General features: G+C 38.6%; 1 protein-coding gene across 1 annotated transcript in view; it reads right to left on the bottom strand.

The window, feature by feature from the left end:
- Nucleotides 1–10,875: 10,875 nt before the first annotated feature.
- The window catches only part of RASL10B (RAS like family 10 member B), a 153,242-nt gene continuing 136,460 nt past the window's right edge, over nucleotides 10,876–27,657 (bottom strand). The window contains exons 3-4 of the mRNA XM_063456652.1: nucleotides 17,183–17,307; nucleotides 10,876–11,942 (exon numbers count right to left, since the gene is read on the bottom strand). Of these exons, the coding sequence (XP_063312722.1) occupies nucleotides 11,672–11,942; nucleotides 17,183–17,307 (396 nt within the window). The 3' untranslated portion in view covers nucleotides 10,876–11,671. The remainder of the gene's footprint in view (nucleotides 11,943–17,182; nucleotides 17,308–27,657) is intronic.

Genomic DNA, 27,657 nt, shown 5'->3' with positions numbered 1-27,657 from the left:
AAATTTCAGCTTCTCATTGGAATATTCTGTAGCCTTTTATGTACAGGTATTTATTTTGTCTTCAAATGGGAATTATGGTTAAACTTTCTATATTGTTTTAGCGGACTCAGGAAAATCAAAACAGGGACATAGCCACGTTTAGCAGAGAGGAGTGCTCACAGTGTGAGGCAGTTTTCTTATGGATGGTATGCTGAAGTAACACCCATTAGCTTACATAATTGTGTTTGGTGCATTTAAGTAATATGTTCCACCATCAGTTTAATATACACATAATTTTTTTTCCCACATGACAAACCTTTTATTTATGTTTCCTGCTTTTATGAGTTAGAAAAACTCAGACTTATCACAATTGTACAATAAAGCAAGGAGTACTATAAAGTAGAATTGAAACTTAGATACCTGCTTAGAACAGCTACAATGAAACAGATATTTAAGATGTAACTGGACATGGTTAAACTAATCTCTGGACGGTTATAAAGCTCAACCATAATTAATAATCCAATTTAAAAAAAATATATATATATATAATTAATATATCTGATACATTTAAAGTATTTTACGTGTTTTAGTGATTTGCAGGTACCTGCACTTTTATGTAGGTTTTTGAGGGCTAAAATCATGCCCCAGTAAACAGTGGGTTATTTCTTTCAGTGTATTAAAAAAAAAATTCCATCCTTTGTATAATGTGCGGAACATTAAATACAAAATAAACATAGATTTTTAAAATAAACATTTACACTAAAATACTACGGCCCACAAATATCTTTCAAGGTTAATTTCTGAAATGGTATTAATGATCTAGAACCTAGGGATTATGGCTACATAATCTGCAGTTTCTAACTGCATCACTAGAGGTAGCTGTTCACATTTAATTCATGATTACATGAATGTAGTGAAAATCCAGGAATAGCGCATTAAAGGCCTTCTGCATCACTCATTTGCTTCATCTGCTTGATTACAATTAAACAGAGTAGAGCATGGGTTTAATTGATTCTACACCATTCTGTACCGAGGGTAACAGACAAAATTATGAATTCTAGTTTGATAGTACAGAAGTCCTAATATCCATTTTCACCAAGCATGCTAGAAAAATGTTATCCGTATTACCACTCTCATTATATGTATAACAACATTAGTATGAGACAAATACATACAATTTTAACAGACTCTGTTTCATATTTAGGCAAGGCTAAGTACAACAATGACCCAAAATACTTTTCTGTCTAGGTTTTACCCATGTTTTCTAGAGTTTATACCAGCAACCATGCTTAAAGGGAAAAATCCAATAACAAATATTTAATTAAAAAATAAATAAAAAATTACATATTCAAGGTTCAATAAAGGGTACATAAAAGCAGGCACTAAGAACTCAATACAGCGATTTGACTTTCACAGAGCTAGTCTAGTTGATTGTTTTTCCCAAATCAGCACTTTTTGACTACATTTCTCAATTCAGTTTTCAATTCACTACACTTTGTTGTTTTGTGATTAAACCCCAGTGTAATAAATATTAGACAAGGGTGAACATTTCTTAAAATATAAGAAAAATCCACATAATCATAGTACTCTGCCATTTGTTTGAACTAATGCAGCCTATAATTGTGTGTGTTGTAAGAAACGCTCACCCATAAATAATAAACAGTTAGTATGCTTTCAAAAATATATAAAATACCGTAAATGCATTTAATCTTCATTATTATGCAATTACTTTTTTAAAATAACTTTTTTGCTTCTTTAATGCTAAGAAAGCAGTATTTGCCTTTTTAAAGTGTACCTGTCATGGTACACACAGGTTAGGCTCAATTTAAAGGTACACTCTGGACTACGAACGCTCTGTAGATTGCTAAAGTGTTTTATGTGTAAAGAGTGTGTCCCTCTCTTTTATTTACAAACAGTGCAGATTTCAATCTAAATAAACCTTCATGTGCCTCCCTGGCTATCAGTCAGACAACCGATCCTGTTACTTACTGATTGTTTAACTCAGTGAAGCAAAACTCAAGAGGCAGCAATTACCTAGAGCAGTGTTTCCCAACCCAGTCATCAAGGCACACCTACCAGTCCAGGATTTAAGGATTACCCAGTTTTGTCTAAGGTGTTTTTTCTTTTTTTTTCTAAAAACACCTTAGACAAAACTGGGTAATCCTTAAATCCTGGACTGGTAGGTGTGCCTTGAGGACTGGGTTGGGAAACACTGACCTAGAGCACCTGCCTTGCAAAGACTTCTCATTGAGTTATATTGGAAAGTCTGTGATTGGACAGCCACAGAAAGTCTGGTCAGGGGAAGAAGAGGAGGGCTTGCAAAGGCGGGAGACAAGAGATCTGCGGCTTTTGCAAGCTGTTTTTAGATATACCCCCAATGAAAATGCATGCATGTTTTCATTTTGGGTAAGTATACTAAACATTCTAGCAAATGTATATATTTTAATTTAGAGCTCTTTAAAAAAAATGGTCCATCCATTACCTTTTTCTCAAATCCTCAGCATTAGACCGGTATACCAGCAGTACACAGGGTCTAATGCTGTAGACTAAGAAGGAGAGTAACATGACCATTCTCCAGGAATTTTTTCATATGTTCCGACACTGAGGCCAGAATTCAGCATATAAAGATGGTCGTGTTGGGAAGTGTCTCCAAGCAGAGTCAATCACAGCAGACACTGGTGGAAAGAGGATGGCTGTTACAACACTAACGCCCATGGATCCTCTGAGATGGCAGGTAAGAAATTATATAGCATCTCCCAAAAGCTCATAAATATATGATTTATCACTATGATAAATCTTGTTTAGTTTCTTTGGAGCTTGTCAAGTGAGACAGTCATGGCAGGTTCACTTTAAGAAGCAAATTATAAATCATCCAGCAGCAGTCACAAGTGCAGGAGTGGGCTTTCTGCATCTGAAATGAAGTATCTCTCATAGCAGGAAAATGGTAAAGTAGAGCAGCTAGTCTGAATACTACAATGATTACATACAGGAACAATGGTCTCAATGTGTCAGCAATGAGTGACAGTTGTGGACATGTAACACTTGACTATCAGTGGGGAATCACATGGGTCCCAGGAATGAAACAGCAAATTGCTTGTTATCTGAAAATTTCATAGGGTACAAGGCCATATTTGGATCCTAATACATTTAATCTATAAATTGTGCTAGTAAAATAACAGCAACTGTATACATTTACAATATACATCCTGGACATCATTTTTTCCTCCCCAGGATCACTGCCAGATAGGTAAAAGGCAGAAATAAGCACAGTTCTCCAAACCTTGTGTATTTTTAATGCCGCAGAGTCACTTAGAGGTCACTACATGAGCTATGGAATCCATCATTGTACTCTTTACTAAGATGGTATAATGGTAATGCAGATGAACATAGAAAAAAATAATAATATGAGAACTATGCATTAGCTGGAGATTGGACTAGCAAAATGTATAGAGTTTTTTTTCCCCCTTTAAAAGTGACACCAACAGGGCTAATTCCAATTAATCTCAAAATGAATTTCAAATTTAAGGCCAGAGTAGCTGAACTGGGAGCGTAGCTGACTTAGGGAATGTTTCCAGTTTGGTTATTTTGACCTTAAATTCACTTTTGAATTCTCACTTTAGAGAATAGACCTGCATATCAGAACAGCTAATTACAAGGTCACTTTTGAAATGACCAGAAAATGTATTTTAAGAAAAAAAAACAGGCTGGAGTCACGGAGCCAGGCATGGTGCTGGACTCTATATTGTGGCCCACGAGAGGCATCAGATGACCAAGCCTGGACAACCATCGTCTAGTTTCACGATCAAGCCTATACTCGTGACCACAGTCATATGCCCTTTGTCCCTTCTAACCCTGCTTATTACCCAGTGGTACTTTTCTCTGAGAATCTACAGTTTATGCCAGATTTTATTTTAACCTTGCATCTCATACTATGCCATTTCCTGCAATGTACTACTCAGGTCTTCCAGTGCTTAGATTGAGCCTGTCCAAATAGATTAGCTCGACATAACTTGCTGTGTATTCTTTAACTTCAGAAAATGTCTTTATACAGCACAGGCTAGGATCTGACATCTTGCTTAACCCCTTAAGGACTGGACTTTTTTTGCGATGTTGTACATTTGCGACCAGGCATCATTTTGACACTTTTGTGGTGTTTGTGTTTAGCTGTAATTTTCCGCTCTCTCATTTACTGTTCCCATACAAATTATATATTGTTTTTTTCAGGACAAAAGGGGCTTTCTTTACATACCATTATTTATATAATCTCATCTAATTTAATTTAAAAAAAATGAAAAAATATGATGAAAAATTGAAAAAAATACACGTTTTTTGAATTTTATGTGAAAAATCTTTTACTCATCTACAAAAGCGAATGAAAAAAACTGCTAAATAGATTAAAATTTTGTCCTGAGTTCAAAAATACCCAGTGTTTACATGCTTTTTGCATGTTATAGGGCTATAAGTACAAGTAGGATATTGCGGTTTCAAAACATACATTTTTAAAATGTATCAATAGTGACATTGTAACACTGTTATCTGTCATAAATTGCTAAATAACACCCCACATGTACATATTTTTTTAAAAGTAGACAACCCAGGGTATTTAATATGGGGTATGTCCAGACTTTTTTAGTAGCCACTTAGTCGCAAACACTGGCCAAAGTTAGCGTTCATATTTGTTTGTGTGTGAAAAAAGTAAAAAACTAAATTGAACGCTAATTTTGGCCAGTGTTTGTGACTAAGTGGTTACTAAAAACGACTGGACTTACCCCATTTGCAATACCTTGGGTTGTCTTCTTTTGCAAATGGTATGCCATCATGGGGGTAATTCTCATTCCTGGGCTACCATATGCTCTCAAAGGCAACGTAACCAACCTGGCCATTTTCAATGTAAAAATATTTGACCTATATATTTGACCCTGTAACTTTCAAAAACGCTATAAAACCTGTACATGGGGGGTCCTGTTCTACTCAGGAGACTTTGCTGAACACAAATATTAGTGTTTCAAAACTGGAAAATGTATCACAACAATTATATCATCAGTAAAAGTGCTGTTTGTGTGTGAAAAATGCAATATCATCGCTGTGATATGTTTTACTGTTTTGAATCACTAATATTTGTGTTCAGCGAAGTCTCCCGAGTAAAACAGTACCCCCCCATGTACATGTTTTAGGGTGTCGTAGAACGTTACAGGGTAAAATACAGTGATAGCAAATTAAATTCTCTGGTCTTTCGGCCTGGGTTGGCAGGCAGGTCCCTTAAATTGCAATCAATAAAATAACTTAATTATGTAAAAATATTACCTAAATACGCACTTAGAATTTAAATATATATGCATATTTATATATTTGAAGTCTACGTGTATATTTATATAATTATTTATGTAATTTTGTATATCGACATATGAATAGTTCGCATTCTTTTTATTTATTTAAATATACATAGATATATATACAATTTCATTCTAAGTGTATTTTGATATAAATATATATATATTAATATCAAAATACAGTTAGAATAAAATTTCGTATAGATATATAATTTTTTTTCAATTTTTTATTATTATTTTTAATTTTTTTAATTTAATTTAATTTAAATTATTTATTATTCGTATTTTATAATAATATATATAAACAATATATATAGTTATTATATATATTATATATATACGTGTGCAAATTAATTATAAGTGTATTTTTATATTAATATATGTACATATTAATATAAAAATACACTTAGCATGACATTATATATATGATATATAGACATATATTATATAGGTATAATATATGTCTATATATCATATATATACACATATATAATAATATATATTTTTTTTATTAACTATAACTTTACATTTTTTTATGATTTTACAGTTGCAGGGAGACTGCCTGTCAGCACAGACAGTCCCCCTGCAGGCAGAGTCTAGGACACCTATTGTGACCATGTGGTCGCCCTGTTGGGCGATCACATGGCCCCAGGGGTCCTAAACCGCCATGGGGAGACTGTCTGGGCTGCAGGCAGTCTCCCCACACCGGGAGCACCGCCGATCGCCGCCGGGGGAACGACGGCGATCGGGTAAGTACATTTTAAATTTAGGACGGTTCAGGACCGTCGTCGGTCGGCAACGCAAAAATGCCGATGACGGTCCTGAACCGTCCTGCGTCCTCAAGGGGTTAATAGTGCATACAGGAACAGTGTTCATCTTATTTTTTCTGTTTTATTGATTTTAATTTTACAAAAGTGCGACAATCCTGACATGCCATCTATTGTCTTCATAAACTCATCTTGTTCTCCTTGCATGCTAACTAAAACAACAAAAGGTGCAGTAAAAATGCATATGACCAGTGGTACCTCTATCTAACTAGACTAACTTTTCTTCTTTTCTGATTGTAACAATCGCATTAGGCATAATTCCCTCCTGTTCACTCTCACAATCCGTGACTAACCCTCATGACCTATGCATAATCGGTGTAGCGCGAGTTGTACCCCATAATATACCTAAGCATACCATAGTTACCTATTGTGGTCTACTCATGCATATCCAGCATGCAAATCCTGCCCTTTCTGTTGTGACTGTTTCCACATGCATAGTTTACTTTTATTTTTTACTCTTAACAACAAAATGTACAGTTAATATTGACATGTAACTTCAAATTGTCTCACCAATGCCCATTATTTCTCTATATGTCAACGCATATCTATGTTCGCACCACTGCACTACAAAATAAAGATTTATAAAAAAACAAAAAAAAAAACAGGTGTATTTACTTTGACTGCTTCCTTCTTCACCTTGAAAATGGTCACCGGAAAGAATGGAGTTTAAATGCGGATGCGTGTTCATACAATGTCCTCAGCATTCCACAACTCCGAGTGCTAGGTATTATGGGATGTTGCTGCCTTACCTTTAGATTGGGATGCCATATTGTATAAATCGTTAATATCAGCTAACAAGCATACAATAAATAAAAACTGCAATTACATTTAACTATATGTTTGCTCATAGCATGGCTAGCACAACGTATAGATAGAACATTATTGTTTATGAAGTGACACCTTTTTTCATGACCTGTGCATTTTAAAAACAACATGCCATTTCCCCACAATTTTGGTTGAATAGTAAAAACTGTAGAAAAAAAGAAAAAAAAAAAAGTAACATTTATTGAAACTTAAATTATTATTATACATTATTTATTTTTTTTACGAAAAAGGGTATCAATATTTGCACAAGCTGCCTTGGGGTAACTGAAAGCAGGGATCGCAAACTTTGCCCCCCGCCCACGGATGTTCATGGCCTACAACCCCTGAACACCTTGGACCCAATAGATGGCAGGAGAATCATGGGAGTTTTAGTTCAGCAACATTTGTGGGGCAGGAGTTTGAGAAGCATGCTTTAAAGGTGACCTTCAAAATCAGTACCCACTAAAAGAAAAATGGAAGGAAGTTGGGAGTTTGAAATATAAACCCATAGTTAGTTTAGATGGCACTTGTTTTACTTTGCCAGCACTGACCTCTGAAATTATTTTGTACTAATAGCATTGTCTGAAAACATGGTGAAAACACTTCAAACTGCCGAGTGGATCCACACTCTCCTGTTGTAACCTTTTGGCTTCCATAAATTTACTTTGATGAACCTCACACTGGGAGTGAAGATGTCGCTAATTTGTAAATCCTTCTTCAAGGACAACAACCTCACGTAGCATTTTAAATATATTATTATTAAAGACCTCAGCTCTTCAATGCCAGATCATGCTCCTCTCAATTATAGTGTTAAAAATAGCAATGTATTCAGTGATAGATTTAGGCTTTCAAATGAAACCCAGGCAACATCATGTTATTTGTGTGTGCATAATTGGACATAACTGCATGGGTGGTGTGTTTATGACTTGAGATATTTATATGTGTGCTTTGTCAGTGTGTTTGTGTGCTAAATGGGTAACGCATTATGTGTGTGACTACATGTTTATATTTATTATGTGTAGGTGCAGATGTCTAGATCATTGCACTGGTGATTGCTGAAGTCACACAGGATTGCGGATGAGAACCTGGTCTGCACACTGTATTGATCCTGAGCTTAGGGGTGGGCAATATGGGTGCAAGATATATGTACCAGTGATGGCATTTCTATGTCACCAGAAGTACAGTACAATAGCTGAATCATCAGTGGTAACAATTGGCAAAGCAACTTTACATTGCAGCCACCTTTCTCAGGTGGTTACCAAGGGTTCTACAATCCCTTTGACAGAAGCAACAGTTGACTGTTGTCTCTCAAACATAAGTAAATGAAGAAATATACAATATAAAATAACACAAAGATTGTAAGCTTTGTGGGGCTCATTTCACAAATAACAGAGCATTACATTTCTTCTTTCTGCAGTCTGCTCCAAATTTTCCAGTATTATTTACCCAGGACATGTCTGCATTAAATACTGGAAAGATATTAGGGGCACCTGTTACAATTATCCTGCTATCCTAAAACTTTAAACTATGGTGGGAGGGGGGCAGGGTAGTTTGAGGTCTGTGCCATAATCTGCCAAATATACCTTCATACCAACAGTGTAGGATAGGGGGCAATACACAGGGCCCCACTAAACAGGTGGTCCTTGGCTTCTTTGATTTGATCCACACCTGCATAAAAGGGGTGAGGGAAGAGAGGGAGCAACAGTGGCTTCAATCAGGTGATTTGGGGGACTCTCAGGAAATGTGTTTTAACTATTTATTTGCAGCAGTGACATTTCAATAGTTAAAAGAAAACCTAAGGGTTTAGAAGTGTGTTATGCTTCTCGCAGAGAAAGTGAGAGCTAGTGCTACATGCAGGGCCAGTGCAACACTATTTTGCACCCCAGGCAAGTCCAAGTATTTGCAAACCACCCAAAAAAAAGAAGCAAGCTTTGTGTGCTTCTTTCTTCCCCCAGCCCCTTTGTGTGTCTCTCCCCCTCGGCCTCTTTGTGTGTCTCATCGTCCCCCCATCCCTCTGTGTCTCTGTTAACCCAGTCCCTCTGTGTGTATCTTCCCTACAAGCACCTTAGTGTGTCTAATTGTCCACCATCCCTCTGTGTCTTTCTTCACCCAGCCCCTCTGTGTCTCTTCCCTACAAGCACCTTTGTGTGTCTCTTTCTTTAAACCAAGCCACCCTTTGTGTCTCATTGTCCCCCTTCGCTCTGTGTGTCTCTTTGCTCCCATAGCCCCTCTGTGCGTGTCTTTTCCTACTTCCTCAGACCCTCTGTGTCTCTTTGTGACCCCCAAGCCCCTTTGAGTTTCTCTTATTCCCCAAGCCCCTTTGTGGGTTTGTTTCTCCCCAAGCCCCTTGGTGGGTCTTTTTGTCCCACCCAGCCCTTTTGTGTGTCTTTGTCCCACCCAGCCCCTCTGAGTGTCTCTCCCATTCTGTCCCTTTGTGCGTTTCTTTGTCCACCCCCCTCCCTTTTATAGTTTCTCCCTGCCTATGCCTGCTGCTAACCTCCCTCCATGAAGCATGGCTGAGCAACAGACTGCAGTAGAGGATCTTGTTTCCTCTTCCTGGTCTGACAGGAAGCGGTTTGCTGCTACCTGTGAGCATCTTCCTGTTATACAGGGCAAAGGATGCAGACATGCTACATGAAGTAACCGGCAAAAGGGGGGCTCTATGCAGTGAGCTCCCTCTTGCAGGTCACCCAGCAACTGCGCCTTGCAGGTCAGGGCACCCTAGACAAATGCCTAATTCGCCTAGTAGTCACACAGGGCCTGGTTACATGAGTGATATGGCAATTTCTGCAGCATAACGCAGACTTGGGCATCTAGTAAGATTCAGGTAGTTCTTGTTGTGCTATTCATTTTGTTTTCTAGTTAGTGCATGCCTCCATGTTTAGGATTCCAAATTATGGTATCTTATCTTATTTTGAGTCAGTTGTATTGTGGGTTCATTAGACTTTGCAGTGGGAACAGCATAGCACAGCAGATAACATTTCATGAGAAACATTTATAAAGGCAAACTGGGGGTTATTTTGCACTCTTCATGAGTGCAAATGAAGAGCAATGAAATTCTGCACATAGAGTTTATCCCCTCTGCTGCTAGAGGTGTAACGCTACCTCTGGGTGTATCATTGGGGCATTAATAGCTAGCCTGGAACAAGAGTTTCGGGTGCCATATATTAATTCTGTGTGTTTAGCAATGACGACATGGCCTCCCCCTCTTTGCCGCTCTCCCTGGAATCCGTTCATTTCAAGTGAGGAGTGATGTGAACAAGGTAGGAATAGGAAGCAGGGAAAACTTTGGGAGGGGCACCAGTATAGAAAGGGTTACTCTGACCAAAAACTGAAGGTAACTGAAGCCACGAACATGAAGTTGTTGGAGCTCAGAGGGGCAGTGATTGACAGATGTAACTGGCGTGCTATGGTCCATAAGGTCACGCAGAGTCGGACATGACTGACTGACTAAACAACAGCCCTTTAAGAAACATTCTATTGGTTTTCATGGTGATTGCTATTTATTTAGCTCTTATGACCCAGAATAGCACCTGTGTTTGCCTTAATAAATGTCCCACCATATTGGTTGTTTTGTATATGTCAAAACTTACTGAATGACATTCACAGCCATTTTGTTAGTGTGGTCGCCACACCTATTGGTTAAATGACAGCTCTAGTCTTCAGTTTAAGGAACTTGTATATGGTAGAACATGGCATGAACAGTTCAACACCAACTGAGCATGAGTTAAAGAAGATATGCAGACAAAGAACAGACGGTTAGTGTTAATTCGGCAACTACACTTATGTACCTTGTTTGGTGTGAATTTATTTTTTACTTATATGTAGTGGGTCATTAAATCCTTTGTGTGTCATTAGATGCAGTATGTCTGGCACTCCAAGTATGAAATGGGTATCCAATAGGTGACTGAGAAAAGGAAAACCACACAGAATCGCCCAGGGCCCATTTTATTGCCCTTCCTTTTGGTAGAGAAGTGACTAACAGACGCACAGAATATGCTTGATATATCAAAATAAAAGTAGCCCTGCTAATGTTGAAGTGACTTTATTTGTAACATTTCAACAATGGATCTATGTATGAAACATAGCTTGGCAAAATTACTTGAATTATGCTGAAAATGTAATTATAATGCAAAGCTGAAGTTGTAGATGCGGTAGGGTTTAATACATAGGCAAATAGTGGAAATGCCACTAACAAGGTCACTTTAACATTTGTGGGACCACATACCCTGTAACAAGCAGTGGAAGTGTGAGATCAAAACAAGAGCAAGATTCTTCTCTCAGCAAAACGCAACAATTGTCCTTCCACCTGAGAGGTCGAATATTTGGCTGCAATTGTGCCACCCAACATTCCTTTCATGAAGGTTCTAAGACACTGGGCAGATCTGTATCAAAGCCAAAAAAGAATAAATGAGAACTATGTGATTCTGAATTCCAAATTAATTTGTCCAAGTCAGACTACATGAGTTTATTTAATGCCACTTAACCTAGAGGGCAGATGCTGTGCTATTATAGAATTTGTTCACCGGTAATGGTTTTATAAAGGTCACACTTTTCAACCAGTGAAAGACTCCTTTGATACTTCACAGAACCGAATAACTCCCCCAAAGGAAGTGCAATTAACTGTGTGTATCCTGTGTTCATTAACTGGAAGAATTCCCACACAGCCACCCAACCAATTTATTGAAGGTAACATCCAAATTCAGATCTCTCAATGTACAAAGTAGATCCTCACATGACTGAGCAGCGGTTGCGTCGCAGAGCCCCCTGGAAGCGTATTGCAGCATGAACATGTTTACAACGTGCACAGCCCACACTTTTGAGCAGTTCACTGAACAGTAGGAGTATGTGCCAGTTATACTTTGCAGAGCACTCAATGTAACCACATTTCCAGGTCTTTTTCACCAGATGTGACACATTCCATCGTGGGATGACACGCCCTTTCTGCAGATCGCGCTTGTTACCAACAATGATAATGGGAGTCTCAGAAGTTCCAATAACTCTGCAACAAAGACAAAAAAAATTAATGAATGTGAATCAGCTAAATGTCCGTCAGATGAAGATGGATAGTTTCAGCCACGTGTGGACAAACTTGCCACTGACAAACAATAAACCAAAGCAGATCTGTGATTGATCAGCGTTCAACCACATTTTGGCCCCAAAAGAATAAACATTTTAAAATTTGTGTTGCTTCACCTTACAGTGTTCTAAAAAGTATAGTTATTTAGTGGCATAAAAGAACAGAGAGCACCATCGATCACATATATGAAATAAAGACTGATTGCAATGTTTAATCAATGTACACTTTAGATAATCAATGAATGAATAGCTTCTAAGTAATCCTAAAATGCATCGACCAGTTTGGCTGCAAAAAGTGTACTGGGACCCATCTCCTCATCTTCTGCGCCACTGTCAAAAGACCTTCAATGGCTCCCTAACCCATTAGGAATACTATTCAAACAACTAAACCACACTCTTTCAACTTAGTTTTTTGTATTCCACTACCACTAGTTGGCCTTTTCACTCTTCTCACTATATAAGATTCCCTTGAGGTTTTTGTTCTATCTCATTCGCATTGACATTGTAAGTTTGCTGACATGGCTTTCAGAATGTACTATATTGGTTTGCTTCTGTTTGCTACTATACATTTTGTTGGGTGAACACAACCGTGGGCTCTCAGCCTATCACTGCTGTTTAGGTTCGATGGATTCCTAGTTAAAATGTAGACATGTCCTTTCCATATTCTCAGTGAGGCTGCAGAGTGACCGAGATATGGGTTCAGATGAGGACCTCCGTTTTTTTTCAAACCACTCCAATGCAGCTTTATGGAGGTCCAGGGATGATGGTTATGCACTTACACCTGTATGCAAAGGTTTGGGCACCACTAACCAAATAAAATATTTAAAATATATATATATATATAAAACAAGTGATCATTTTTTCAAAGTGAAAAGTACTTCATGCAATGGCTGCACTAAGCAATCATAAACTAGACATATTTGTGACCAAAGTATCCAACAATTTAATTGCTGCTAAATCTTGCGGCCATTACTCTATCCTAATTCTCCTTGATCTTTCTGCTGCCTTTGACACTGTTGATCATCAACATCTTCTTCGCATTCTCCGTAATTTTGGTCTACGGGATACTGCTCTCTCCTGGTGCTCCTCCTACCTCTCCCAGCGTTTCTTTCTCTGACTCTGCCTCTTCCCCCCAACCACTCTCTGTCAGCGTCCCCCAAGGTTCTGTCCTTGGTCCCCTACTATTCTCTATCTACACTGGCTCCCTTGGTAAACTCATCAGCTCCTTTGGCTTCCGTTAGCATTTCTATGCAGATGACATGCAAATCTACCTGTCCTCTCCTGATCTCTCTCCGCCCATCTTGACTCGTGTCTCTGACTGCCTCTCTTCGATTTCCAAATGGATGGCTGCTCACTTCCTAAACTCAACTTGCCCAAAACAGAACTTCTGGTCTTTCCTCCCTCAAGTGTTACTACTCCCGTGTCTGTCTCCCTCCAAGTCAACGGCGCTACCATCACCTCTACCTCGCAGGCTCGCTGCCTGGGTGTTCTTTTTGACTCCAACCTCTCCTTCACCCCTCATGTCCAATCAATCGTCAAATCCTGACGCTTCCTTATCAAAAACATAGCGCGCATCCGCCCCTATTTAACCCCGGATGCGGCTAAGCTGCTGGTCCATGCTCTTGTTCTCTCTCGCCTGGACTACTGCAATACTCTTCTCAGTGGTCTTACGTGTTCCCACCGGTGCAATCTATAATGAATGCGGCAGCGAGGCTCATTTTCCTGTCCACCCGCAGCTCTCACACCTCCCCGCTCTGTCAGTCCCTGCATTGGCTTCCAGTTAGGTATAGGGCTCAATTTAAAATTCTGTTGCTTGCTTACAAGTCCCTACATAATGCTGCTCCAACCTACCTATCCTCCCTAATACACAAGTATGTCCCGTCGAGGCCCCTACGCTCTGCCAAAGACCTACGTATATCCTCTGTCCGTACTCCCACCTCTAACGCTCGCCTCCAAGACTTTTCCAGGGCTGCACCTCTTCTGTGGAACTCCCTTCCCTTCTCCGTACGAATTTCACCCAGTCTCCACTCATTCAAAAAAAAAAAAAAAAAAAAATCATTGAAAACTCACTTCTTCAAGAAAGCATATCAATTAAACTGTTAGCAGGTTTTCATCACCCACCCTCCATGACTCCTCTCCTGCAACTGTCAAAAATGACCTACTAAGCCCTCAATTAAAGGACCACTATAGGCACCCAGACCACTTCAGCTTAATGAAGTGGTCTGGGTGCCTGGTCCATCTAGGATCAACCCTTTTTTTTTTTTTTTTTTTATAAACATAGCAGTTTCAGAGAAACTGCTATGTTTATACTGAGGGTTAATCCAGCCTCTAGTGGCTGTCTCATTGACCGCCGCTAGAGGCGCTTGCGTGCTTCTCACTGTGAAAATCACAGTGAGAAGACGCCAGCGTCCATAGGAAAGCATTGATAATGCTTTCCTATGAGACTGGCTGAATGCGCGCGCGGCTCCTGCCGCGCATGCGCATTCAGCCGATGACGTCGCGAGGAAGAAGGAGAGGAGGAGGAAAGCTCCCAGCCCGGCACTGGAGAAAGGTAAGTGTTTAACCCCTTTCCTCTCCCCAGAGCCTGGCGGGAGGAGGACCCTGAGGGTGGGGGCACCCTCAGGGCACTATAGTGCCAGGAAAACGAGTATGTTTTCCTGGCGCTATAGTGGTCCTTTAATACTTTTCTAACAACCTACTTCATATCCCTACTTTTACCCTCTGTGCCACTATACCCCACTCCCTCTAGAATGTAAGCTCATGGAGCAGGGCCCTCCACCCCTCTGTTCCTGTATGTCCAGTTGTCTGGTTACAATTACATGTATGTTAGTCCACCCATTGTACAGCGCTACAGAATTTGATGGCGCTATATAAATAATAAAATAATAATAATGTTTCAGCAAAATGTAATGTAAAGCTATTTATTTGCCGACACAATTTTCATATGTTTAGGCAGTCTTTCAGCTAATTCACTATAGTGATTTTCTTTGTTTCAGCACCTTAATGGCTTAAATTGACTTGTTCAATTATGATCGTGGTCCAGTGGTGACAATTTAAGAAATGAATACATTCTCTGACTATTGGATACTCTCATGTTGTTGTGCATGCACTATTGGGGCTTTCTAAGCAGATGATTGAGGGTCAAAAATAATAATAATTGTCTCTTACAAACTAGGGAAAGGTTATAAACGGATATCCAACATGCCGTGCTTGCAGTTGATACGAAATATCAGCAAAGCCTGGAAATTACAGCTAGTAAGAAAACTAAAGTTGCATAGGGATTAGATATCAATAGACATCCAAAACTTGTCTCAAGATCAACAATGTACTCTGTCAAGAAATTAAAGGGACATTATAGTCATCAAAACCACTTTAGCTTATGAAACCGTTTTGGTGTATAGATCATTCTCCTGTTGTTTCACTGCTCAATTGTCTGCTATGTAGGAGTAAAATCACTTTGTTTATGCAGCTCTAATCACACCTCCCTACATGTGACTCATATGAATTGAGAGAAAAGATTGCTTGCTCACGATTATTCTATGCAGGATTTGTCAAGGGCTTTCAGTGTCACCCTTATATTGATATAGAGGTCAATCAACTACTGGTAAATCAGTATCCTCTGTGACACATAAATGTGAATATGCTGTTAATAGAGGTTCTCCAGTATTTGTCACATTTGAGTCCACCGTTTAGCCAGATAAGGGGTATTTAAAATGATTATTTACATTGTGTCATTATATCGTAGTGGGTTGTAAAGCTGTGGCTAGGAGGACACCCAGTTTGAAAAGACACTATAGGCAACCAGACCACTTCATCACAATGAAGTGGTCTGGATTCCATGTCCCTCTTATTTTAAACCTGACAACTACTAGAAGCACTTCCATGGAAATAGTCTAGTTAAACTCGGCTATTTTAATTAGATAATCTCATAGAGACCATCTGATTGTGGCAGCGCTGCATTTTGCCACGCATGCACATTAGACTCTTAATATCTTTCTATGGGAAAGCATTGGATTGGCTGAGATCATCAAGATTGATGATTTCGGCCAAAGAGGTTGAGCCAGCTGAGGAAGACAGCAGCGTGGCGTGGGATAAAAAGAAGCTAAATATCTTTTTAACCCTTGTGGGGGTGGGGAAATGACCTAAATAGTGACTAGGACATTATAGCATTAGAATACACAATTGTATTTCTAACACTATAGTGTTCCTTTAAGGAACTTTGTTTTAGTCTGTGGATACACGTACTACTGATAGGAATGAGTTATTTAGACCTGGCACTTATAAATGTGGTGTTCAACCTGCAAATAGTTTTGTAAGCAGTGAATTTCATTTAACAGTCTCCGATAAAAGATGTGTGTCCAGGGCTGCATGGACAGAAACAAAAGTGATTTAAATCCTAAATAGCAGAGAAATTATCCTTCAGGGGTATAATCTATACACCAAAACTCCTTTATAATGTTCAAGTTGTTTTGGTGACTATAGTGTCCCTTTACTTTTTCTTTTCAATTTTATTTTATCTGATTTTTCTTTTGTCATGATTAGGTATTTAGTTTACATTATACATTACTATTTTGGTACAGTGGCATCAACACATTTGTTTACTGTGAATTCTTATGGAGTTGTTATCTTTCTTTCTATTCTTTTTATGACATATATTTTCTATTTTATTTCTTCCCTTGGTGCTCTGACAGTCCCTGTTTTATGATAACCATGATTGTGAGGTTTAACTAAAGGTTAAATTAGGAGGGTAACCTTTTCTCCTATTTAACCTGAGTATCTGGGTTATTGGAGGAGTGAATAGGTGTCGCTAAAGCACAAAATGCAGAAGACATGGGGAGGGGATTCTGGGTGTAAACTGTTTCTGTCTTTTATCTTTTACAATTTGCACTGCATTCCACGCCATGGACATGTTTAAATGTATAAGCAATTATGAAGAGGTGTCGGCAGTTTTGATATTGGCCATGCCCAATCATTTAAATACAGCTGATAGACATTAACCACTACACAATCAACTGTAGTGGTTATGGTGCTTAGAGTGCCCCGTGGAATTGGTTGGTGGAAAATAAATGAACACTAATAATAAAAAAGGTACAGCAAGTGCATGTCACAGCATCACAGGTTAGTCAGAACCACGTACTGTACACATTCAAGGTCCCGGCTTACCTTGTTTCTAGGATCTGCTGCCTCAAGGTTTTGATGTATTCAAAGCTGTCAAAGCAACATATGTCATAAACGAGGATATAGGCATGAGCACTCCTTATTCCTCGACAACATGAATCTGCCCACTCCTGTAACAGAGAAACACAACAGGTAATATTCTATAATGCAAAGGACCACAAAGCAGGCTTTATCCCTGTTAACTGCTACTGTTGAAAACATTATGGCACACGATCTTCTGCTGGTGGATAATTTCATGCATACAAATTATACAATAAAGAATGTAGTATGCTTTCAATAGCAATGTACAACACAGAGATAGCAAAGTTCTAGAAATGACAATCATAAGAAACATTCCATTGGTTTCCATGGTGACTGCTCAACATTTAGAACTTTTCCCCACAAATGCACTTCATAAATTACTCACACTTTATATTGTGCCATACTGATTTCCATTTTGTTGCTCAAATACAAGGTGTATTCTATAAAAGAATGATGATCACCAGATTAGTGACACTTTACTTAATCTGATGGAGTTATTTATAAGGAGTAATTCTAGAAAAATATCTAAATGTGCAATCTAGCATACCGACCTCAACACGGAGGTGCCTTCTCTAAACTCCGAGAGACCACAAACTAATCTGTTTAAGCCAGAAAATGACCTGAGCACATTTTTATGGATATATAAGGAATAATCAACATCTTTCCAATTAACTAATTTATTTTCCAATTAATCTCCATCTCCTTGAATCACTTTAAAAAGGTCAACATAATGTTGCTGCATTATAGTACTGTTCTAAATGACAGATGTCGGTACATTGTTGAATTGTTAGGAGGACAAAGTGTTAAGGGGGTTTAAATTAAACTTATGCGGTTACGAACCGCAAAGTGAATTTCAAATTTAAAGCCAAAATAGTTAAAGGACCACTATAGGCACCCAGACCACTTCAGCTTAATGAAGTGGTCTGGGTGCCAGGTCCAGCTAGGGTTAACCCATTTTTTTTATAAACATAGCAGTTTCAGAGAAACTGCTATGTTTATAAATGGGTTAATCCAGCCCTTAAATCCTCTAGTGGCTGTCTCACTGACAGCCGCTAGAGGCGATTGCGTGATTCTCACTGTGAAAATCACAGTGAGAGCACGCAAGCGTCCATAGGAAAGCATTGATAATGCTTTCCTATGAGACCGGCTAAATGCACGCGCAGCTCTTGCCGCGCGTGCGCATTCAGCCGAATGGGAGGAGAGGAGGAGGATCGGAGGAGGAGAGCTCCCCGCCCGGCGCTGGAGAAAGGTAAGTTTTAACCCCTTTCCTCTCCCCAGAGCCCGGCGGGAGGGGGTCCCTGAGGGTGGGGGCACCCTCAGGGCACTATAGTGCCAGGAAAACGAGTATGTTTTCCTGGCACTATAGTGGTCCTTTAAACTGAAACCTAGCTGACTTAGAGAACCTTTGCATTTTGACTAGAATTACCTTAAATTTGAAATGCACATTGAATTCTCTCTTTAGTAAATAACCCTTTTAGACATTACAGTGCACTACATCTTGAAGTTATATACTCCCTGAAACTGTCTTTTTAAAAATTCCATTGTAACGTCGTCGAGCTTTTTCAATGTAGCCTTATTTCAGATTGGTTCATATTAAGCTCAAAATATTTATTTATGGATCAATAAAATAAGCCATGCTTGGAATTTAAAACATTAATTTTCTATGGCAATGTTCTAAATACATAGCTGTGTCTTTTTAGCTCCATAGTCTTCAACTGAACATTGAAGCCAGAATAGCTACCGTAGTTAAAAATATTCTCCAACAATGTTATAATTTTAACATGGCTTTTTTTTAGCCTAGATTTAACAAATTCTGTTTTCATTTTACCATAATTCCCAGATTAATGAATCCACATCACAATATACCTTAAACAACAGCACAACTATTTAAAAACTACTTGGGTGCGCACACAAGCTGCTACCCAATTGGAAAGTACATTAGGCCACCATAATTCTTTGAAGCCCTATTAAGAGAATTGAAGGAAGAAAGGTATGACACAGATTTATAGTCATGTTATATCATTATCTTCTTAAGGAAATATATATATATATAAATTTATATATATATATATAGAAAATAAAGATTCAGAGCACTCCAAAGGTCTTAGTGAAAAAAATATACTTTATCTGTGTAGAAAGATCTTTCTACACAGATAAAGTATATTTTTTTCACTAAGACCTTTGGAGTGCTCTGAATCTTTATTTTCTACATAACAACGCTCTGCAGCACCAAGGCATTTTTTTGAACAAGTGAAGCAAGTAAGGTAGAGTGCCAGACCTCGAATTTGTTTATATATATATATATAAATATATATATATATACACACACACACATATATATACACACACACACACACACACACAAAATTTAACATTTGACTCTTTCAAAGATGCGTGATAGGGAAGCATAGGTTCTTGGAATCATTGTCTTTCGGTTTTAGCTTCAAAATCAAGGTTAACCAAATACATTCTCCCCAGCTGTTGTCAAACTGTAACCCCCAGTAATCACAGCAGCTGAAACTCTGAGCTAGATCTGCTTAATGAGCCTTCAAACGCGAACATTAAAATGCATTTTTATACAGTCCTTTCCTATGTGTCTCTGTGGTGAGATAATAAATCTCTCTTTGCCTTCTCACTATTAAACTGCTGGGGGAATGAAAAGTGCTTTTATATTTGATTCCTCTCTTCACTCACTCCTCCTGTCACCATAACCCACGCACAGCTCCTTATCGAGGAAGATAAGGAGGGGAGAACGAGAAACGGTCATCCCTCCTGCCTCCAGGGGTTAAAGCATAGACATCTCAGCGTGGGAAGTTGCTGAGGGATAGGAGTCCGGGGGAGGCAACTTCAAAAGACCGTGCGACATGCCTGAAGCAGGATTTCCCCAACCAGGATCTGCCGTAGTTATGTAATGAGCCACATCAGAGAAGGAAGAAAACATTGCAAAGGGTGGCGGGAAAGAAAAGAGCATGGAATAAAAGATGAAGCAACAAGATACTAATTTGCTTAGAAAAAAATAGTATAAATAAAGGAGGGGTGCACAGGCCCTGCAAGTCCTAAATAGGAAGCCACAGATTGCTTGCTGCTAGATCTTTCAATTATTACTTAAGATGTCACTTTGTCTAAAAGCACCCAAACATTCTGCAATGCTTTAAATATGTGAAGATACATTTGGAACCATTATTAGATTTTTAAAATGCTGGGAGTCATGCATAAAAATACTATACTGGGGCAATTTACTAAATTGGAGCAATCACCATGGAAACTAACGCTTGCAAATTGTTCCACTGGCAGAACTTTGCATCAGAATAGGTTTTTATTAATGTCATGGGAACTATATAACAGGTGATATTTTCATGTGTTAGCTTGTACTGCTTATGCTACCACTCACAATAGAGATTGATATAAATACATAAACTAGAAGTTGTTTAACGGTCTCCATCTGATCTACCATAAAGTCCATGATCCAAGTAGATTGACAGTAAAAGACTGAAATAATTATTATATTGTGAGATACAGATGCCTTTTACTTTACAATTTCAAGGTACCTGCTTACCTTGTTTCTAGGATCTGCTGCCTCAAGGTTTTGATATATTCAAAGCTGTCAAAGCAACAGGGATGGCATGCAAAACAAGGCATCCACAAATGATTTAATATTTGTTTTTGTTTTTCCCCATTTCTGTAGTCCCTACTCAGTCTTGCTTTAATCTTTATATCACACTTGAATTTCAATAAAATATCAATGAAATATATATATATATATTTATTTGATCCCCTGCTGATTTTGATCGTTTGCCCACTGACAAAGAAATGATCAGTCTATAATTTTAATGGTAGGTGTATTTTAACAGTGAGAGGCAGAATAACAAAAAAATTAATCCAGGAAAACTCATTTAAAAAAAGTAAAAAATCTATTTGCATGTTAATGAGTGAAATAAGTATTTGACCCCTTCGAATACTTAGTACTTGGTGGCAAAACCCTTGTTGGCAATCAAGGAGGTCAGGCGTTTCTTGTAGTTGGCCACCAGGTTTGCACACATCTCAGGAGGGATTTTTTCCCACTCCTCTTTGCAGATCCTCTCCACTAATTTTCGTTTCGAGGCTGACGTTTGGCAACTCGAACCTTCAGCTCCCTCCACAGACTTTCTATGAGATTAAGGTCTGGAGACTCCTTTGTTGCCTTGGCTGTGTGTTTTGGGTCATTGTCATGCTGGAATACCCATCCACGACCCATTTTCCATGCCCTGGCTGAGGGAAGGATGTTCTCACCCAAGGTTTGACGGTGCATGGCCCCGTTCCTTTGATGCGGTGCAGTTGTCCTGTCGCCTTAGCAGAAAAACACCCCCAAAGCATAATGTTTCCACCTCCATGTTTGACAGTGGGGATGGTGTTCTTGGGGTCATAGGCAGCATTCATCCTCTTCCAAACACGGCAAGTTGAATTGATGCCAAAGAACTCGATTTTGGTCTCATCTGACCACAACACTTTCACCCAGTTCTCCTCAGAATCATTCAGATGTTCATTGGCAAACTTCAGTCAGGTCTGTACATGTGCTTTCTTGAGCAGAGGGACCTTGCAGGCGCTGCAGGATTTCCGTCCTTCATGGTGTAAATGATATCAGAAAAGATTAGGGTTTATTCACTAAAAACTGATGTATGGTGATTTGAAAACATAATTGCAAATTTTAGATCACAAGAAATTATTTGGAAAAAATCTCCAAACTAGTGGTAGTCATAGTCAGACTATTTTAGCTTACAAATTTGCAATTTGGTTTTCAATCTACTTCAGTTTGGCATTTAGAGTACAAACATTCTGTCTCTATGCAAAATGGTTACTTATACATTTATTTTACCCATGTGCAAACTCCTCAAAATGCAGTGATTACCTCCTCCTCTATATGATGTGCACAGCATCCCTTAGGGATACACAGAAGGCATTGTGGAAGCAGCTGCAGCCATACAATTTGCTAAACAGAAGCCATCTTGGAGGAAGTAAACACATTTATCTTCTAAACATTCATTGTTGTTAATGTACAATAAACTGATCCTCTTATATTATATAACACTATATATATATATATATATCTGATATCTACGTATAGAATGTATAGGAAAAAGAGGGAATAAGACCATAAATGGAAAGCTCTAAAACTGGAAAAATAGGGATTCACCAAAAACCTATAGAGACAGTATATATCAAGTGTGTTAGCTATAAAAATAGCAACAAATATCTAAGAACTTTCTAAGGAAGTGAATGTAGTAATAAAACTTTGTTTAAAGGGACACTATAGTCACCTGAACAACTTTAGCTTAATGAAGCAGTTTTGGTGTATAGAACATGCCCCTGCAGCCTCACTGCTCAATCCTCTGCCATTTAGGAGTTAAATCCCTTTGTTTATGAACCCTAGTCACACCTCCCTGCATGTGACTTGCACAGCCTTCCATAAACACTTCCTGTATAGAGAGCCCTATTTAGGCTTTCTTTATTGCAAGTTCTGTTTAATTAAGATTTTCTTATCCCCTGCTATGTTAATAGCTTGCTAAACCCTGAAAGAGCCTCTTGTATGTGATTAACCCCTTCAGGACGGAGTCAATAGTGCACGTTCTGATCAAAACAAAACGTAAACAAAAACTGGAATTTGCGCTATGTGTCTGTTCACCCGTAGTTCCCCTCTTTCAAATTATATGCACCCACACTTATTATATATCATTTTGTTCAGGAGAAACAGGGCTTTAATCTATCATTAACTATTCATATATGGAACATCATTTATTATGAATAAAAGTAAAAAAAATGTGAGAAAATAAGATTTTTTTTTAAATTTGCATTTTTGTCTGACATTTTAACTGTGAATGTCATAATACTGTTAGGTTTTACTGCAAAAAAAATGCACATATTTGTAATCAGCTATGTCTCACGAGTACAACAGTACCCCCCATTAACAGGTTTTATGTTGTTTTGGAAAGTTACAGGGTCAAATATAGAACATTACATTTTCAAATTGAAATTTGCCAGATTGGTAATGTTACCTTTGAGACGGTGTGGTAGCCCAGGAATGAGAATTACCCCCATAATGGCATACCATTTGAAAAAGTAGACAAGCCAAGGTATTGAAAGTGGGGTATGTTTAGTCTTTTTTAGTAGCCACTTAGTCACAAACACTGGCCAAAGTTAGTGTTCATATTTGTTTTTGTGTGAAAAAAGCAAAAAACGAATATTTGGCCAGTGTTTGTGACTAAGTGGCTACTAAGAAAGACTGGACATACCCCACTTGCAATACCTCGGGTTGTCTACTTTTGCAAATGGTATGCCATCATGGGGGTAATTCTCATTCCTGGGCTACCATACGCTCTCAAAGGCAACATAACCAATCTGGCAAATTTCAATGTGAAAAAAATGAAATGCAAGCCTTATATGTGACTCTCTAACTTTCCAAAACACCATAAAACCTGTACATGGGGGGTACTGTTATTCTCGGGAGACTTCACTAAACACAAATATTAGTGTTTTAAAACAGTAAAACACATTACAACAATAATATAGACCATAAAAGTGCAGTTCGCTTGTAAAAAAATGCAAAAAACGTCACTTTTACTTAAAATATCATCATTGTAATACAATTTACCAGTTTGAAACACGAATATTTGAGTTCAGCGAAGTCTCCCGAGTAAAACAGTACCCCCTATGTACAGGTTTTATGGTGTCTTGGAGAGTTACAGGGTCAAATATAGTGCTTGCAAATTAAATTCTCTGCACTTTCTCCCTGTGTTGTCAGGCATGTCAATCAAATTTTAATTAATCAAATCACATAATTACGTTAAAAGATTATTTAAATATACATGTAGAATTTTAATATATATGCATTTATAGGTATTTAAATTCTACGTGTATACTAATGTAATCTTTTATGTAATTATATGTATTTATCTATATATATATATTTGCGGTTATTTGTATTTTATATATATATAGATATATATAGAATGTCATTCTAAGTGTATTTTGTTACCGATATATATATATATTAATAACAAAATACAGTTAGAATGAAATTACATATGCATATATAATTTATATTAAATTTTGTTTCAATATTTTATTTATTTATTATTTTAATTATACGTATTTATATACAATATATATATGTACATCTATTATATATATAATATATATACATATTATATATATGTAACGTCATTCTAAGTGTATTTTAATATTAATATATATACTTATATTAATATTAAAATACACTTTGCATGACGTTACATATATATAATATGTATATATATTATATATATAATATATATACATATTATATATATATAAAAATATATTTAATTTATTTTTACACTTGTGTTTGATTTATTTTTTATACTTCCCACCAGCAGGGGGACTGTCTGATATTTCAAACAGTCCCCCTGCTGGCAGATCCACAGCCAGCTATAGGGGGCCATGTGATCGCTCTTTGAGAGCGATCACATGGCCCCCGGGGGCCTCATTTGCCGTGGGAGGGCTGCCTGGGCTGTGAGGCAGTCCTCCCGAAGCGGATCGCGGCGGAGGTAAGTACTTCTTACCTCCTGGGGCTGCAAGCCGTTACGGCGTGCTATGCCGTCATAACGGCTTTAAAGCCCACTTAACCCGTGACGGCATAGCACGCCGTAACGGCGTTAAGGGGTTAAAGTTCAATTTAGAGATTAAGATACAATTATTTAAGGTAAATTACACCTGTTTGAAAGTGCATAAACAGAAACAAAGTGATTTAACTCCTAAATGACAGTGAATTGAGCAGTGAAATTGCAGGGGAATGATCTATACACTAAAACTGCTTTATTTAGCTAAAGTAATTTAGCTGACTATAGCGTTCCGCACTAGAATTTAGTGGATATAAAATACACAGAAATATCTTAGGTGTTTAATATGAGAGATAATTTGTATGGCATAAGAATCCTTAACCAAGGCCGGCGCTACCATAAGGCGGCCCAGACCGCACCGCCCTGGGGGCGCAAAATCAGGCTGACCGCACTGCGCTCCCCTCCAACCGACGACCTATTGTAGTGTGGCAGAGCGCCCGGTTCTGCGGGCACGCAAGGGAGCACTCTCCCATGTGTGCTTCCTCTTCAGCTCCCTCGCGCGCCGCATACTGATACCGGAGCCGGAAGATGACGTCATCTTCCGGCGCCGGCATCCCTACGCGGTGCGCGGGGGAGCTGAAGAGGAAGCACACATGGGAGAGTGCTCCCTCGCGCCCGCCCGCCAGCCCGACAGACAGCCACCAAGGGAGACAGCCACCAAGGGAGACAGCCACCAAGGGAGACAGCCAGCCAGGGAGCCAAGGAGCCCAGGAGCCCAGCAGCACCACTGGACCCCAGGGAATCCCTTCAGCACTCCAAAAAGGTAAGGAGGCTGGGGGATTAAATTAAAAAAAAAAACATGTTAGTGTTAGTGTGTGTGTCTGCTAGTGAGTGTCAGTGTGTGTGTGTGTCTGCTAGTGAGTGTCAGTGAGTGTGTGTGTGTGTCTGCTAGTGAGTGTCAGTGAGTGTGTGTGTGTGTCTGCTAGTGAGTGTCAGTGAGTGTGTCTGCTAGTGAGTGTCAGTGAGTGTGTCTGCTAGTGAGTCTGCTAGTGAGTGTCAGTGAGTGTGTCTGCTAGTGAGTGTCAGTAAGTGTGTTACTGTGTGTCTCTTACTGAGTGTGTTTGTGTGTGTATTAGTGAGTCTGTTTGATGTCTGTTAGTGAGTGTGTGTTTGTCAGTGAGAGTGTATGTATGTCTGTCGCTGAGTGTGTCTGTCAGTAAATGTGTGTGTCTGTTAGCTGGTGTGTATGCATCTGTTCGTGAGAGTGTGTGTGTGTGTGTCTTCAGCACTTACCTTTCTGTAGCGCCGGACTCCCTTGGCGCTGGGGATCCCTCCGCCTCTCAGCTCCGAATGCTCTTGCCGCGCATGCATTCAAACCGCCCATAGGAAAGCATTACTTTGCGCACTGGGGCTCCATGGGTCATGTGTACGCCACTGCACCTACCCTGGTGTCTGCCGCAGGCTGTGTGGAGGGGGCGAGGATATGTGATGGGGCTGGGCTGCAGGACAGGACTCCAAGGAGCCAGTCAGCATGCATCCAGGGGACAAGATTGAACTGATGTAAGTATGTAATTGTGTATGTCTCTGTATGTATGTATGTATGTATGTCTCTGTATGCCTTTGTATGTATGTTTCTGTATGCATGTATGTGCCTGTATGTCTCTGTATGCCTGTATGTCTCTGTATGTACAAATGTATGTGTCCGTATGCCTGTATGTCTCTGTATGTACAAATGTATGTGTCTGTATGCCTGTATGTCTTTGTACGTATGTGTCTGTATGCCTGTATGTCTCTGTATACCTGTATATATGTATGTGTCTGTATGACGGTATGTCTCTGTATGCGTGTATGTCTTTGTATGCCTGTATGTATGTATGTATGTGTCTGTATGCCTGGATGTCTCTGTATGTATGTTTCAGTATGTCTATGTATGTATGTATGTGTCTGTATGACGGTATGCCTCTGTATGTATGTCTATATGCCTGCATGTATGTCTCTGTCTGTGTCTGTATGATTATTTCTGTTTTTGTATGAACCTTATTTTGAACGAGGATGGGGGGCACCAAAATGCATCTTCGCCTGTGTAACTAAAAATCCTAGCACCGGTCCTGTCCTTAACACTGGGAGGAAAAATATCTCAGGGCAGATTTGACCCCTTGCCAGATATTCTACTTTTATAAGGATAAAAGAAAGTAGCAAAAATGCTTAAAATCGTTATGTCTGTATCAATTATTAACAGGCAAAAACCAATATACAATATATGTTATATTCTAGCAAAGCCAGTACATGGAACTGGATTCTTAGGCCATACAAATTATCTCTCATATTAAACACCGAAGATATTTCTGTGTATTTTATATCCACAAAAAATTAGTGTGTATTCTTAAACAAGGTTTTATTACTACATTCACTTCCTTAGACAGCTCCTGGATATTTGTTGCTATTTTTATAGCCAACACACTTATATATAGATATATATATCTATATATATCTCTATCTATCTATATATATATAACTTGTACCTTCACACAGAGGACATTCCTACTGCTAATTCAAAATCTCAAAAAACTCAACATTGCTCACTTACAAAATCATGTTGTAACTAGAATGTACACTAAATACTATATATATTTAATACCTAACAGCTTTGGATAGGTTTATAGTCCTCCTGATTATACAGTGTGTAGATACACTGCTCCCCTTTTCTCAGAAACTGCTATTTTTGTAGCATTAAGCACTACACTATATAGTTCATCATGATTTAAAAGTTGATCGCTACACTAATTTATCCTAGAAGCTGCTTGATACCCCTAGTCTCTATGTATATATGTATATATATTACTTTCTGTACACTTGTATGTTTTTATG

This window comes from Pelobates fuscus, chromosome 1 (assembly GCF_036172605.1).
Source record: "Pelobates fuscus isolate aPelFus1 chromosome 1, aPelFus1.pri, whole genome shotgun sequence".
Taxonomy (NCBI): domain Eukaryota; kingdom Metazoa; phylum Chordata; class Amphibia; order Anura; family Pelobatidae; genus Pelobates; species Pelobates fuscus.
This window is presented reverse-complemented; position numbering and strand designations above follow the sequence as displayed.